At 35.0% G+C, this 15,055-nt stretch overlaps 1 protein-coding gene across 13 annotated transcripts in view; it reads left to right on the top strand.

Moving 5' to 3' along the window:
* LMBR1 (limb development membrane protein 1) overlaps window positions 1-15,055 on the top strand; it is a 147,102-nt gene that overhangs the window by 111,063 nt on the left and 20,984 nt on the right. For 10 of the 13 annotated variants that reach the window (XM_038559822.1, XM_038559826.1, XM_038559821.1 and 7 more), the window contains 5 exons: window positions 4,557-4,633; window positions 5,281-5,358; window positions 7,802-7,875; window positions 8,104-8,194; window positions 9,460-9,526. In XM_038559822.1, the coding sequence (XP_038415750.1) occupies window positions 4,557-4,633; window positions 5,281-5,358; window positions 7,802-7,875; window positions 8,104-8,194; window positions 9,460-9,526 (387 nt within the window). Of the gene's footprint in view, window positions 1-4,556; window positions 4,634-5,280; window positions 5,359-7,801; window positions 7,876-8,103; window positions 8,195-9,459; window positions 9,527-10,601; window positions 10,658-11,448; window positions 12,881-15,055 lie in introns of those variants that run through there. The other 3 variants (XR_005371383.1, XR_005371382.1, XM_038559823.1) reach the window with 2 other exon arrangements.

The following is a 15,055-nucleotide window of genomic DNA, read 5'->3' as shown; positions in this document are numbered from 1 at the left end:
GATATTCTTGGGCTTTGCTCTGAAGGCTTGTCAGGCTGGGCTAGAGTAGCATTTCCTCTAGGGCCAGTTGTTCTGAGGCAACAATGCTCATGATTTATGAGGTCTCATTCTTGTCTTATGGGAGCAGGCCCTATTCTTGGCACTTTATGATGGTTGGATGCTGCTCCATCTAACTTTTTTGGGTGGTCCTTTCTTCAGCTGTGGGTTGTTTGCTCACATATCTGAGCTGATCTTCACTGAAGACTCAACTATGACCCTTTGAAGATCTGTGGAGTTCTTTCTCTGAGGACTTTTGCCAGTGGTACTTTGCTCTATACAGTCCAGCTAACTTGGTCTCTCCACACTCTCATTTTATATCAACTCAAGGAATGAGCAGGGCTGTGTGGGTTCCTGTGCCTTGTACTCTGGCCAGGAAACTGTCTCAAGACAGTAAGCAGGGGCAAACCCGGGGGTTGCTTTGTTTGCTTCCCATCTCTCAGAGATCATTGTCTTTCTGTGATTCACACATGCGGTGTCCTGTAACTGTTTCATATGTGTGTATTTTTTTGTTTCCTAATTGTTTCAACTTGCATGGAATATTGGTCCCTGTAGTTATTCCATCTTCAGAAATGAAGTCCAGTGTTTTGTTATTGAAAATTTATTTATTTTCATTTTTCTTTTTTATTGAAGTGTAATTACCATGCAGTGTTATATTAGTTTCAGGTGTACAGTATAGTGATTCAACAATTCCTTCTATTAGTGCTTGTCCTGATAAGTGTACTCTTAATTCCTTTCACATGTTTCACTCATCCTCTACCCACTTCCCTTCTGCCAATCACCAGTTTTTTCCTCTGTATTTAAGAGTCTGTTTTTTTTATTTGTCTTTTATTTGTTTTGTTTCTTAGATTCTACATGTGAGTGAAATCCTATGGTATTTGTTTTTCTCTAACTTCACTTAGCATAGTACACTCTTGCTCTATCCATGTTGTTGCAGATGGCAAGATTTCATTCTTTTTCGTGGCTGAGTAATATCCGTGTGTGTATGTGTGTACAAATGTATATATATCACATCTTCTTTATCCATTCATCTATGGATGAACACTTGAGTTTTTTCCATGTCTTAGCTATTTTAAATTAATGCTGCAATAAACATTGGGGTGCATATTTCTTTTTGGATTAGTGTTTTGTTTTATTTGGGTAAATACTCAGTATGGGAATTACTGGAGCATTTGGTAATTCTATTTTTAATTTTTGAGGAACCTCCATAGTGTTTTCCAAGGTGGCTGCACCAGTTTGTATTCCCACCAACAGTATATATGAGGGCTCCTTTTTCTCTATATCTTTGCCAACACTTGTTATTTCTTGTGTTATTGATTTTAGTTATTCTGACAGGTACCAGGTTATATCTTATTGTGTTTTTTTTTAAAGATTTATTTATTTATTCATGATAGACAGAGAGAGAGAGAGAGAGAGGGGCAGAGACACAGGCAGAGGGGGAAGCAGGCTCCATGCCTGGAGCCCAATGTGAGACTCGGTCCCGGGACTCCAGGAGCATGCCCTGGGCCAAAGGCAGGCGCTAAACCACTGAGCCACCCAGGGATCCCCTCTTATTGTGGTTTTGATTGCATTTCCATAATGATGAATGATGTTGAACATCTTTTCATGTGTCTGTGTTGGCCATCTGTTGTTTCTGGAAAAATGTCTATTCAAGTCTCTGTTCATTTTTTAATTCATGTAGGGGTGTAGAAGTTTTTTTTTTTTTTTTTTTTTTTAAGATTTTATTTATTTATTCATGAGAGACACAGAAAGAGAGAGAGAGGCAGAGACACAGGCAGAGGGAGAAGCAGGCTCCTTGCAGGGAGCTTGACGTGGGACTCGATACTGGGTCTCTGGGATCACACCCTGGGCTGAAGTCGGCACTAAACAGCTCAGCCACCCGGGCTGCCCTAGAAGTTCTTTTTTTTTTTTTTTTTTTTTTAAAGATTTTATTTATTTATTCATGATAGTCACAGAGAGAGAGAGAGAGAGGCAGAGACACAGGCAGAGGGAGAAGCAGGCTCCATGCACCGGGAGCCCGACGTGGGATTCGATCCCGGGTCTCCAGGATCACGCCCCGGGCCAAAGGCAGGCGCCAAACCGCTGCGCCACCCAGGGATCCCAGAAGTTCTTTATATATTTTGGATATTAACCCTTTGGTGGATATATCCTTTGCACATACCTTCTCCCATTCTATATGGTGCTCTCCTGTTTATTTTTGTGAACGTCATATTGTCTAAAATTACTTTGTGCATTCTGCTGTTGATGGGTACTGGATGTGTTTATCTTTTGTTATGAATGTATTGGTATAAACATTCTTCTGCATATCTCTTGGTATGTATGTTTTTTCAGTGTACATACCTGGAGGTGGAATTATTGAGTCTATGGATATACAACTTTTTAATATAATGCCAAATTGTTTTATCAGGTAGTTGTATTATTTTGCATTTGTTTTAGGCTTTAGTGAGACTTCATGTTTCTCCCCATCTTTCTCAACAATTGACGGTGCTGGACTCCATTTTTACCAATTTAGTGGACATGAAGTGGTTTTCACTGGTGTTTTAATTTGTATATCTCTGATTTGTGTTGCCAGTGTTCATTCAGCTTCTGCTTGAAAAACATCTGCTAGCATTTCATTTAGTGCTGGTTTGTTGGCAATGAATTCTCTTTTTGTTACCTGAAAACATTTTTACTTAACTTCTCATTGGTAGGGCATTTTTACATAATTTAGAATCCTGATTTGATAGTTTTCAGCATTAAAAAGATGTCTGTCTAGTGTCTTCTCGTTTCTGGTTAAAGTCGTATTGTTGTGCTTTTTTAATGCTTTTAAGATTTTCTTTATGTCTTTGTTTACTAGTTCTACCCTGATGTGCTTAGGTTTGATTTTCTTTGTGTTTATTCTTCTGAGATATGTGGCACTTCATCAATGTGTGACCTAATGTATTTTATCCATTTGGGGACTTTTTGGCCATCGTCTCATCAATTACTGCCTCTACTCATTCTCTTTTAGTTCCTTTATACCCCAACTGTGCATGTGCTAGACCTTTTCACTCTGTATTGTTTTGAGTTTACCCTCCTTTATTATATTCTTTGATCTGTGATATTTTTTGTTGATGTGTCTTCCATATTGCTGTCTTTTCAGCTGTGTCATAACTATTGCCCAACTGTCTCTTGAACTCTTTAACTTTAGTTACAGTGATTTTTCAGTTCTAGAATTTCCATTCAGTTATTTTCTAGATTCAAGTTACAACATTTGCCAGCTTGTCACTTATGTTATCAAATATATTAATCAGTTATTTTAAGGCCTCCTTCTGATAAGTTCAATATCTGGATAAACCGAAAGTCTGTTTCTATCATCTTTTTCCTTTGTGCCTATCTCTAGGGAGCATTCGATGGAGTGTCAGGCATTTCTTACACAGAACTGTAAAAACTCTGGATAATATTTTCTTCTTCTTGAGAGGCTTTACTTTTTCTTCTGGTAGGCAGTTAGAGCAGTTAGACCAATCTTTCCGTCTGGGTTGGTGATCATTCCAGAGTCAGTTTTGGTCTTCTCAAGGGATGGTCGATTTGTGGTTTGGCCTTGCTCCTAGTGTATAGCTTTCCTAAGTGCAAGCCTTCTCCGTGAACCTTGAACTTTAGTTTTCATCTCAAAACATGAACCTCACAGAAGCTTTGCTTCTCTCTTTGCTGTACCTTCTGGTCACTGTGGTCCCTGGTTCCTTGAAGGACAAGAGGCTGAATGTTAGACTCCCTTCTTTCTTCTTTCCTTTTCTCTGGGATCCTAGCCTTTCAGATTTTGGCTGTGTTGGCAGCCCCACACTCCCAATTTTTGTTTTCCTGATGCTGTTGAGTTTGCTGAAAGCATTGGTTTAGCATCATTTTCTTTTATCTACTGATGGTTGCTTGATTTCTCAGCCTCATAGGGCCATGTCAGTCATATGTTGGAAAACTGTTCAGGGAAAGATAGTACAAATATGAGGGATCACATCAATCCATTTCAGAGTATTGACCTCACAATTTTGTTGTGGAGGCTCTGCAATTCTTTCATGCAGATTTTTTTTCTTAGTTAAGTTTGATTTGTTTTTTACTAGTCGTTCATGACGTAAGGATTGTTATGATATCAGGTAGATCACTGTAGCCAGAGGTTTGCTTCCAATCTTTAGAAAACTGCAGATATTTATCTTTGGATTAGAGGGGATTTTTACTCATGTTACTTTACTCACTCAAATCTCTATCAATATGTAAATCTATATCAAATACAAATATTTCTATATTTTCATAGTAAGCTGGGTATTAACAGTACATTTGGTTAGCAACTGAAATGTCTTTATAGAGCTAAAATGTAAGCATCCTAGGATTGAGCAAAGTGATTTTAAAACTGATCTTTATAGTTTGTGGAAGAAAATTAAAAATAAGTTATGTTTTGTGAAAAAAGTTTTATAAAAATAATACATACTGGTTGTAGCAGTAAGGAATGAAAATGTGGATCTAGAGATATTTTTGGAAATCTTTTGTTATATTTTGTTTTTTTCCCCTAATAGAAAGGCGAAAAAAAGCTTCAGCATGGGAAAGAAATTTGGTGTATCCTGCTGTTATGGTTCTCCTCCTTATTGAGACAGTAAGAATTTATTTGCCAAGTTAAATAAAACAAATTATTTTTTATTTACTTTGGTATTTGAGTATGACAACTCCCTCAGCTAAATGGTTTCATATAAACTAGTTTTCTATCTACAGGATTAAAATCCATCTATACTTTTATTTGGAAAAACTCAGTAGAACAAAAATGGAAATTAATGGCAAGTTTTAGAAAGTCCTCAAGATTAACTATTTCCTCATGAAAGCAGGACATCATTCTTTTGTGCCATTTAGAATTAAGAGATGAGGTATTGCAGGTATCTTGCTTCACTCTATGATGGGATATGAAAATTATATTATTAATTAGTTCTGATAACATTTTAACCATTTTTTAAATCTGTAGAGTTGTGGGCTTCCATTTGATGGAATTTGTCAGTAACTGGATCTATATTATTAGCTTTAGTTACAAGCTTTGAAATTGTAATAATTTGCAGAAGCTTTTAGAGTTTATTCTGGAGTTTTTGCATATAGTTTGATTGCTTTTGTTTTTTGTGTGTAGAATTTTGGTCTTGTCTTCTCTTCTTCTCTGTTCTGAAGCATATATTTGGTTAGTAACTTAGATTTTAATACATGTGTACTCACAAAATATCTGTGAAATTCAGAACTGATACTAATTTTTTTATGTTGTAGTCCATCTCGGTCCTCTTGGTGGCTTGTAATATTCTTTGCCTGTTGGTTGATGAAACAGCCATGCCAAAGGGAACAAGGGTAAAGTGCTTTAAATGTCTTTTGCAAAAGTGTTCTCTATATATACCCTGAGTATTTCAAATACATGATTTAAAACATCACCTTTCTGCATGTATATTTCAGGTTGTATGAATTTCTTTATATAAAGAGCCTTTGTAAACAGTGTTTATAAAACTATGACTTTTGTTTCTAATTTCTTACTTTTGGTTGGGCAGCCCTTTTATCAAATAGCAAAGTTTCCTTTTAGACTTTGTATCATAGTTTATTTTTGTTTTACCAAAGTTCATATTTGTAATTCTGTAAGAAAATGTATACTCTGTGAAGTAGTGATGTGGAAGGAGTTTATTAGATTGATTCATAGTGTTTGCAAAAGATCCAAGTATATGGTTAGTAGGGACTGTTTCAAAAGAGTCACATTTTATGAAACGGAATCAAATGTTTAGGTACTGGAGGAGTCAGATGTACACCTTTTCATGAATTAACTTTTGTTTTCTCTCTTGTAAAAGTTGATGATTCTATTAAATCCTATCTTTTAGCCAACTTAAATGTGTTCACCGTACAGGAGGTAGTTATCACTGAAGATTCATATTTGGCATACTTCTGGGAGTGTCTGTAAACTTTTGATTATGAAAGTAGCATTTACATTTTAACATTTTCTTTTTTTAAAATTTTTATTTATTTATGATAGTCACACAGAGAGAGAGAGAGAGAGAGAGAGGCAGAGACACAGGCAGAGGGAGAAGCAGGCTCCATGCACCGGGAGCCCGATGTGGGACTCGATCCCCGGTCTCCAGGATCGTGCCCTGGGCCAAAGGCAGGTGCCAAACCGCTGCGCCACCCAGGGATCCCCATTTTAACATTTTCTTATATTTTTCTAAGTCAGTAGCTTTCTTACTCCCCATAGAAAAGACTTCCGAATTCTTCCAGACTTTTGGTGCCACTTCTCTCTCTGAACCAGATAATATATAACTTTCTTCTCCTAGGAAAAAGCCAGCATCAACCTAAATTTCTTCCTTTCAGCCCTAGGCGGAGGAGATACTGTATCTCTCACAGCTAATTTTTTTTTTCCAGCCATATTCTCTAGTTAGATTCTGCCCTCTTCTAACTTTTGCTGGACCTTGTGCCCTCTGTTACTGCCCAGTATCTAGCCTACCAACGTGTTCCAGGTACCTAATTCCTCAAGCAAACAACACTCAACAGTACTCCATCTGCAACCTGGTCTTTATCTTCTGTTTAGACCCAAATTCATTGATAGAGCCAGGAAGTCATCTATTGTGTTGGTTTCTATACTTTTTGTAACCCTCTTTTATACATTGCACACACTGGGTAAGTCCCTATTGGTACATTTTTGTACCATCCTCTTAGTGTATCATAGAGAAGGACTTTTACCTGGTAGAGTCCATGCGTGATTGTGTAAATAAATCAAATCATCTTAATCCTGCCTGGAGGACTTCTCTTGAGACAGGGAATACTTCCAAAATGTTTTTCCCCCAGCCAATAAGCTTTCTATTAGCATTATTCATTTCTATGTCAAAAGATTGATGAAAAGTTGATAATTCTTTGCCTTTGTTTATATATATATATATTATATATATATATATATATATATAATATATATATATGAAATTTCCATGGGTATTCTTACTTTTTTATGTCAAAATTAGAATGTATATATGATATGTATGATATTAATTATAGGCTTATTTTTTTTATTGCCCTGACTATAGATTCTTAATTTTCCTGGTATTTTTGTTTGATATAATTAAAGCTGATAGTAGATTAGTAGTTGATATTTGAATAGTTCTTTAATTGGCAGGCTTTGAAAATATTCTTCCTACTAGAAATTATTTTTTTGCTTGTCTTGTCTCATTAATAAATATTAGATTTTTTTGTTTTTTTAAAGTCTAGATAAAATAGGTTTTGAGAATACATACAATGTTTAGGGAAAATGTGTAGTGTTACATTTAAAAAAAATCTGTCTTAATTAAGTTATATCTTTTAAAAACCTCTGAATTCCCAAGGAAGATTTGGGGAAAGAAAACTTTTAACTGTAGAAATGGGATATGCACATTCACTTTCTTTCTATGCTTAGCCTACTCTGATATAGTTTAATTATATAATTTTTGTATATGTTATTGGGAGGGTTCATTAAAATAATTATATACTTATTCAAGTGGTACTGTTTTAAAAAAATTTCTTCCAATAATATTAAAGACTTTTAACAATAAGCATAATATCATTTTGATAAGTAAATTACATTTGAGATAGATCAGAGATGTTTTGAGCTTGTTAAAATTGTTAACACATGCTTGCATTAGTTGGTGAACTAGGTCTAATGTCATTTGAAAATCTAGATGTTATTCCGGGGTATTAAACATTTCCAATTCCTATATTTATGAAACAGAATGGGAAAGCAAATATTATAGTGTCATTGAATTCTGAAAAGTGATTTTTTTCCCCTCAGGGTCCTGGAATAGGAAATGCTTCTCTTTCTGCTTTTGGTTTTGTGGGAGCTGCACTTGAAATCATTTTGATTTTGTATCCTTTCTTTAACTGAACATTGTCAACAAATTTTCTGTTTAGTTTTCTGGGACAGTGGTAATTTACTAGGACACTTGCCTAGAAGAGAAAAACAAGTCAGTCTTTCTCAATCACGCCAAGTGGCTTTTTGTTTTGTTTTTCCTTTGGATCTTAAGAGTTTCTGGAGACTAGTGAGGACTTAAGGAAACTCACATTCTTTGGAGAGTTTTTCCTTGATTCTCACAGCTATCTTATGGTGTCCTCTGTTGTTGGTTTCTATAGCCTCCGATTTTTTGGAAACTTTATTCCCAAGAAGGATGACACAACTATGACAAAGGTAAGGTAAAGAGTTAGGTGGCTATGCTTCTCTTTTGCATTCCAAGGCAAATGAACTGTTTTATTTTGTAATCGCCCTGAATGGTTCATTTGTGCTGATAGGTATTTGTTTGTAAATTGCATAAACACAAACTGAAAGATTTTCAAAATGCTGAATGAGTGGGAAAAGGATGTGCTGCTCTGTTTAATTTGGATGACATCCATTCACTTGTAAATGCATAGAACTGCAGAGCTTGTTAACTAGCTACAGAAGGCTACTGAAAGGACTCTTTCTCCTCTAAAGAAAACGTATTGCTAATGAGTAACTTTGATTGTGCAAACTGTACTTCAGGAAGCTTGTTTGAAATCTGAAGAACTTAGCTGTTACAAGTAGTAGGGACAAAGTATTTCAAATTTGAATAATTAAAGCAAGAAGGAAGAGTTCTATTCAGAAACATTTTGTAGTTTGAGGCTAATTTGACTTCCTACAATGTGTCATTGGCTTTGGAATAACAAAGACTGTTACCTTATATAGTGACTGCATCTTTTTAAAATATTCCCACAGGCTGACCATGAAGAATAATAAGAGCTGCTTTCTTTTCTTTTTTTAAATTATATATCACATATTTTCAGCCTATCTTAAAAGGAAAAAGTCATTTTATATATTTTATTTACCTATCTTTAAAATGCTATGACTTCTTAAGATACTTAGCATTTAGTTTAAGTGATCATCAGCATTAAACAGTATTTTCAACTTATTTTGTTTAATATAAAAGATTAAGCATAGGACACATTGGAAATGAATTATTAGAATTTAGGGGTTTTAGATTTCTACCTTTTTGGTATTATATTCTAATAGTTGAGTGTATTAGAAGTAGTATTATATATCTTGAGCAGTAGTGTGGCTTTAAAAATATAGTCAGAAGTATTAAATGTATTCATTCTATTTTACTTGACAGGCAAACCTTTTTAAAGTTGGCACCCTCAATTAATAAAGTAAAATGTATTGTTTGTGGTGTAACTTAAGTGTTCTGTAACTTTATGTTTATGCCAGCTACTGTAAATATCTTCAAGAACTTTATAGATGTAACTTCAAATATTTATAAAAAAAAATTTCTTGTTCTCTTTAAATTCTATATTGAGTAATATCATTAAGAAGCTAGCAAAGTACAGGACAATAGTACCAGGTAAGTAGAATGTACAGTAAGTTCCCAGAATGTGTGTAGATTGATTGCATTTATCATCCTTTTCTCTGACTGCCCAATATTCTTTCTGATCTCTACACAGATCATTGGGAATTGTGTGTCCATCTTGGTCTTGAGCTCTGCACTGCCTGTGATGTCAAGAACACTGGGTAAGTTTACCAGAGAAATGTCCATTTTAAAAGCCCATACCTTGTTAACATTTCTTTCCTAAACTTCTGCCTTAACTTTTAGTTTCTGAACTTTAAAAAAAAAAATCCTTTGAAATATAATATTTCCTTGCATATTGTTTTATAACTTCTGTATGTCTTTTATATAGAGAGCCATACCAAAACAAGTACTTTTATTAAATTAAGGCTATTTATTTTTAAATACTTAAAAATGTTCTTTCTCCAAACAATGGACAGTTTTTCCCACTGATTGGTTAAGCTTTTGAGTTCTCTGGTGAGACAACTGTGGTATTAAAAAAATGTTTAAGGTCTAGAAAGTATTAAACTAATTTTTCTTATATGAAAATTTAAAAAATATATATAATTTAGTATGTAGTTTAAAAACTGAATATGTGTAAAACATTTTAAGCTGCTTTGTGTCCATGAAATAGACTTGAAACAGTGAGGTCTTTGCGAGCATGTGCTGATTTCAAGGACAATCCTTTAGTTGTTTAATTTTTACTTGCCTGTCATTTATATAGTTCTCTTAATTTTTCAATTTACAGGAACTTTGATCATCTTTAAAAGTAATACATTTCTACTTTGTCACTGAAATAGTTGAACAAATCTTCATTTGGACTTTTATCTTTTATAAAGCATGTTGCAGGCTGTGATCTTGCTTCTTGGCTAAATATTATTTCAGACAAAAGTTTCCGTTAGGCAGTTGGTTCTGTTTGGTTTTCTGGATGTAGGTTTCCACTTAAGAGTGTTCACAAATGATTAGAAGAATCTATCATTCAACCTCAGCAACTTGCTCATAACAAAAATTACTAGTCGCTTTGAGTTGCTTTTGTTTATCTCTTCTTTTGCCTCCGTTGTTGATTCAAGACTCCTGGCCAGCAGGGAGGCCGGCTGCAAGAGGGAAATAGAGGATTTACGGTTATCTGCGCAATGCTTACCGAGAATTTCATGTTTTAGTAAGAAGTGAAATCTAAGTATAAATGTAAGGGGACCATTATTCCACAGACTAATACAAAGCTTATTTACTTAGTGGTCTTCTTTTGTGTTTGCTTTATAGGACTTGTTATTGTTTTGACATCTGCTTATGGTGTGCTAATCTCGAAAATGCCAAAAGTATGCACGTTAGTAACTTCATTTATATCTAAAGTGGTATCGTTTGTATTATGACAGTCCAACAATAATTTCTGTGATATTATAGCCACGCTACCATTTAGTCATTTATAAAACTCATGTACTGTGATCTGTTATTTAAGATTAATTGTTAATAGTGATATGTACTGATTTTATGGAAGAAAATTGCATGCTGGGAATACTTTTCATACAAAGAAAGCAAATTAATGGCAAAATTTGCTTTTTGAAGATCAACAAATTAAATTCCTGAGTAGTTTGCCATAGAGATAACTAAAAAGAAGAAAAAGAAAGATGGGACAATTAGAATGCAGCTAACAAACGCCTGGACCCAGCTGTCCAAACAGGATTAATGGAGCGCATTAGGGTACAGTGAGTCATGTGGCGCTTTGCAAAATATCAACACGCACTGCATTACAGGTTATGCCCAGTGGCACTGAATAGATGAAAAGAAGTAAATACGTTAAACAGATTCATGGAGGCTTTTCACAGTATTAAAAAAGCAAATTTCTGGACTAAAAGAAGCAGCTTTATTTTAGTATTATGGGAAATGCAAACTAGAGAGTTACTTTGTAATTCCTCTATTAACCCTTTAGGACTGAGCCTTTGATTTTTAAGAAGATAAAATGTGGAGAATTGTCATGAATGTTATCCTGGTGTATAACAGGGTTTTGATTTACCAGCTGAAAAGCTCATAAGCCTAGAATAGAGGATGCGTTTCACAACCAGATTCCAAGCTGTGAAAGTTTTCACTCTTTCTCGTTGTCTCTCCCAAGGAAAGCCTGACCCTTCATCTGCTCCTGGGAATTGCACCAGCAGCACCCCATCACTTACAGTGCAATAAGAAATGAAATAGCAAGGAAAACCCAACATTACCTGTATATGAGCAGCTTTTCTTGTATTTCAACAATTTATCAGTGATAGTTTTTACTTTGATTGTAAATTGAAAATACATTGAATCCTGTATAAAATAATTAATTTGGTGATATTTTTGCTTCAAAAATGAAAGTGTTCTATGAGTTTTTTGGTTTTTGGTTTTTTAATTTGCTAGCTGGTGGTGCTGGTGGACCAGATGATGCATCATTAAACTCTAGCTTTAGACTTCAGTGCTTAGTGTGAGAGGACAGTCATTAAAGAATTCCTTTGATCAGCTTCTTATATTTGAATACAGAAAGCTTTATACTAATTGGAAAATTGCCACAGAGTAAATTTTATAAGCATATCACTTGACAACTGGGAATTAAGTTGTGAGGAAGATTTTGAGCATGTTTTCAGTTAAATGTAATTAATATAAATGATGTTTTTGTTGTCGGTAGGAAACACAAAGAATCTGAGTATAACATTTCTTATTCGAACTCATTAAGGCCTTATAAGAGTAATGTCAGTGTCCACACATGTGATTTCCAAAACACTGTTTTGCTGCCTATTTATACTTGAGGTTTGAAGAATCATTTTGGGGGACCTGATGTCCATATGTGCAGTAAGCAGTTTACTGTTTGGTTTGACCCTGACTAGAGGAGGTGGCTGGCGAACAAGGTGAACATGAAACCAGACCAAGCCTGAGGAACTCTCTGCAGATGGCCAAACTTTTCTGCAATAAAATATTTTAAAGGCAGAAATGAATTCTGTAAGAACAGATTTTGTAGGATTGCTGACATGCTCTTGACTATGCTTAATCAAGAAACTACTGAGAGATCAACATTTTTTCAAATTGTTACTTTCAATCTCCTTTAACCAGGAAATTTTTTCCCAAATGCAACCAACAGACGTTGTAGTACTGTTACTAATTTCTTTTTTAAAATTATTTTTATAATAATTTGGAAGGAATAAGCCTGGGTGGCTGAGCCTGGGTGGCTCAATCGATTTAGTGTCTGCTTTCAGCTCAGGTCATGATCCCAGGGTCCTGGGATTGAGCTCCTCCTTACTCTGTTATCTGTGCAATGCCAAATGCTTATCTGTGCAACTCCCCCTGCAGCAGCAGGGAGTCTGCTTCTCCCTCTCCCTCTGCTGCTCCCCCTGTTTGTGCTCCCACTTGCTCCCTCTCTCTGTCAAATAAATAAGTAAAGTCTTAAATAAATAATTTCTATAGTTATTCTGTTATCCTGAAGCTCTTTCTGTAACTTGTAAAATTATACAAAACCCAAATGCAGACTTTTAAAAGAAAATGTGCTTGTAATATTAAAACAAGAATATTTACCCCTTTGAATCACCTTGAATTTATTTTTTAGTATTTCTCATCTGGGTCCCATCTAGTCCCTAATCTTGCAGGAGATGAAGGGAATCTGTTTAAAAATTGGTCCACCTTGGAGAGGTCTTTTTTGGGGGTTTCATACATACACTGTTAATTTTTACCCTGGGCCGTTTCTTTCCAATTCTCAGTGTAAAACAAAAGTAAGTGATAGTTAGAAATGAGAAGTGCAAAATAGGATTATGCATCATAATATGTATTCCTAACTATGACTTTGATGTAAAAATAATCTTAAATTCCCTCTTGAAAAATTGTCAGCAAAAATTTGTATATAACTTACTTATATCCAGTTATGTTGCAGAGAGAGTGGCACTAATTGATTTTTGGTTGATTAGTATTATTCTTATATCTGAAGAGTAAATTTTATATATCTAGTTTGTGATAATAAAGAGAATGTATTCTGTGTCAGATACGTAAGAGTTAAAAGACTAATGCCCAGTCCCTAAATGCTCATTCCCAGTATCTTATATTCTTCTGATGCCACTCTTGTTTCAGGGAACATAGTCATGTTGGCCATACTTACCTAAATAATTTAACTGTCTGTTGACATACATTCAAATATTTTAAATTTTAGTTTGTTATAAAATATTTTTATATGAAAATAATTATAGTTAGGATAATTTAGTTAGAAAGAGGATTAAGATGTAATCTTTAAAATGTTACCATTAAAACCAGTTAGTAAGCTATAATAAGGGTCTACTTTGTACTAAGAAGAAAGGCCTCTAGCCTGGCTGAGAATACTTCATAGCACACCTGCACAGTCAGTTCTGAGACCAGTGAATATATTATCTCCTTATTTGTAAGAGATTATATTTTAAAATTAATTTTAATTGATTATAGAAGTATAGACATGAATAGATTCTTAATTATAAAGAATACTAAAATTAGAGATCAGGCTACAGTTCTTTGTGACCACCAGTTTTACTCCCAGGTCCCTCTGCATAGTGTCCAGGTCTTCAGGTCTTCTTCTGTGCATATGTAGACATACGTAGTGCCTCTGCAGGAAATGTGAAATCCTCACTGGGGGTTACCTGGATGCTGACTCTGGTCATCGCTCTTATTCCTTCCATTGACTCCTGACCTCAGTGTGTCGTCCAGTAGGAGTTGAAATCATTTCCTCTATTGGAACTCAGTTATCTGAAAATGAATTTCAGACCCTAAACAATTATCTCATTTTGTTCGGGTCACCAGTGACCTCTTAAATATTCGATCTTGTGGATTCTGTTGTCTTATCTCCATAACATTTGCTGTTTATAATCCCACTTCCCATATTACTTCTTTCTTTATTTCTGGTCCTCATTTCCCTATTTCTTTCTTCTTTTTTTGGCCATTCCTCAGCTATCTCTTTTACTGCTCTCAGCCATACCCATACACTTGTCCCCAAACCCAAACCTCCCACCCAGAACTTACCCTTGAGCAAATAACAAATAATCCTAACTCTGTACTCCATTTGGGTGCCAGCCCACACTGGCCATTTCTACAGCAGGACCCACACCTGAGTGTGTCTCTCTGTTTCTTCCTCCCTTTCTCCTATTTCCCCTCAGTCTTTGGCCACTTTCTAATAGGCCAAAGCAGAAACCTGAGAGTTATATTAGATGCTTCTAGTTCTTCATGCTGACACCTAATGGTGATACTCAGTTTCATCTTATTAACATTTTTCACATTTGCTGCTGCTTCTTATTTCCCTTAGAAAAAAAATGAAAAGAGCCAGACTCCTGTAAACATCCAAGCAGAGAGCTGAATATATGATTTTATTTTAATACTTCATTGTTAGGGAATGTTCATGAAGTAGATTCTTAACCATGTGTTCTTTTCTTTGAGGAGAATAAAGAAGTGAAACCAAAGCAAGTGAACTGAAGAAATACTTTCTAAATGAGGAAGTATTATAGAGGGACAGGAGGCTCCATCTCTGGATGTTTTCTTCTGGAAGAGAGCAGACAGTCCCTGTCCAATTTAGAAGGCTTAAATGATCACCTGTTTGAAAGTGAGCACTTAGATGCTTCTTGGATAGTGCATTCTCTTTCACTGGCTTTAGTTTATTAAAATTCACATACTCTAGTTCATCTGGACTACTAATTAAGTTGCCTTCGTATTAGGACAAAATGAATTTGTAGCATGTAAATAGTTGTGACTAA

Source organism: Canis lupus, chromosome 16 (assembly GCF_011100685.1).
Source record: "Canis lupus familiaris isolate Mischka breed German Shepherd chromosome 16, alternate assembly UU_Cfam_GSD_1.0, whole genome shotgun sequence".
Taxonomy (NCBI): Eukaryota; Metazoa; Chordata; class Mammalia; order Carnivora; family Canidae; genus Canis; species Canis lupus.
This window is presented reverse-complemented; position numbering and strand designations above follow the sequence as displayed.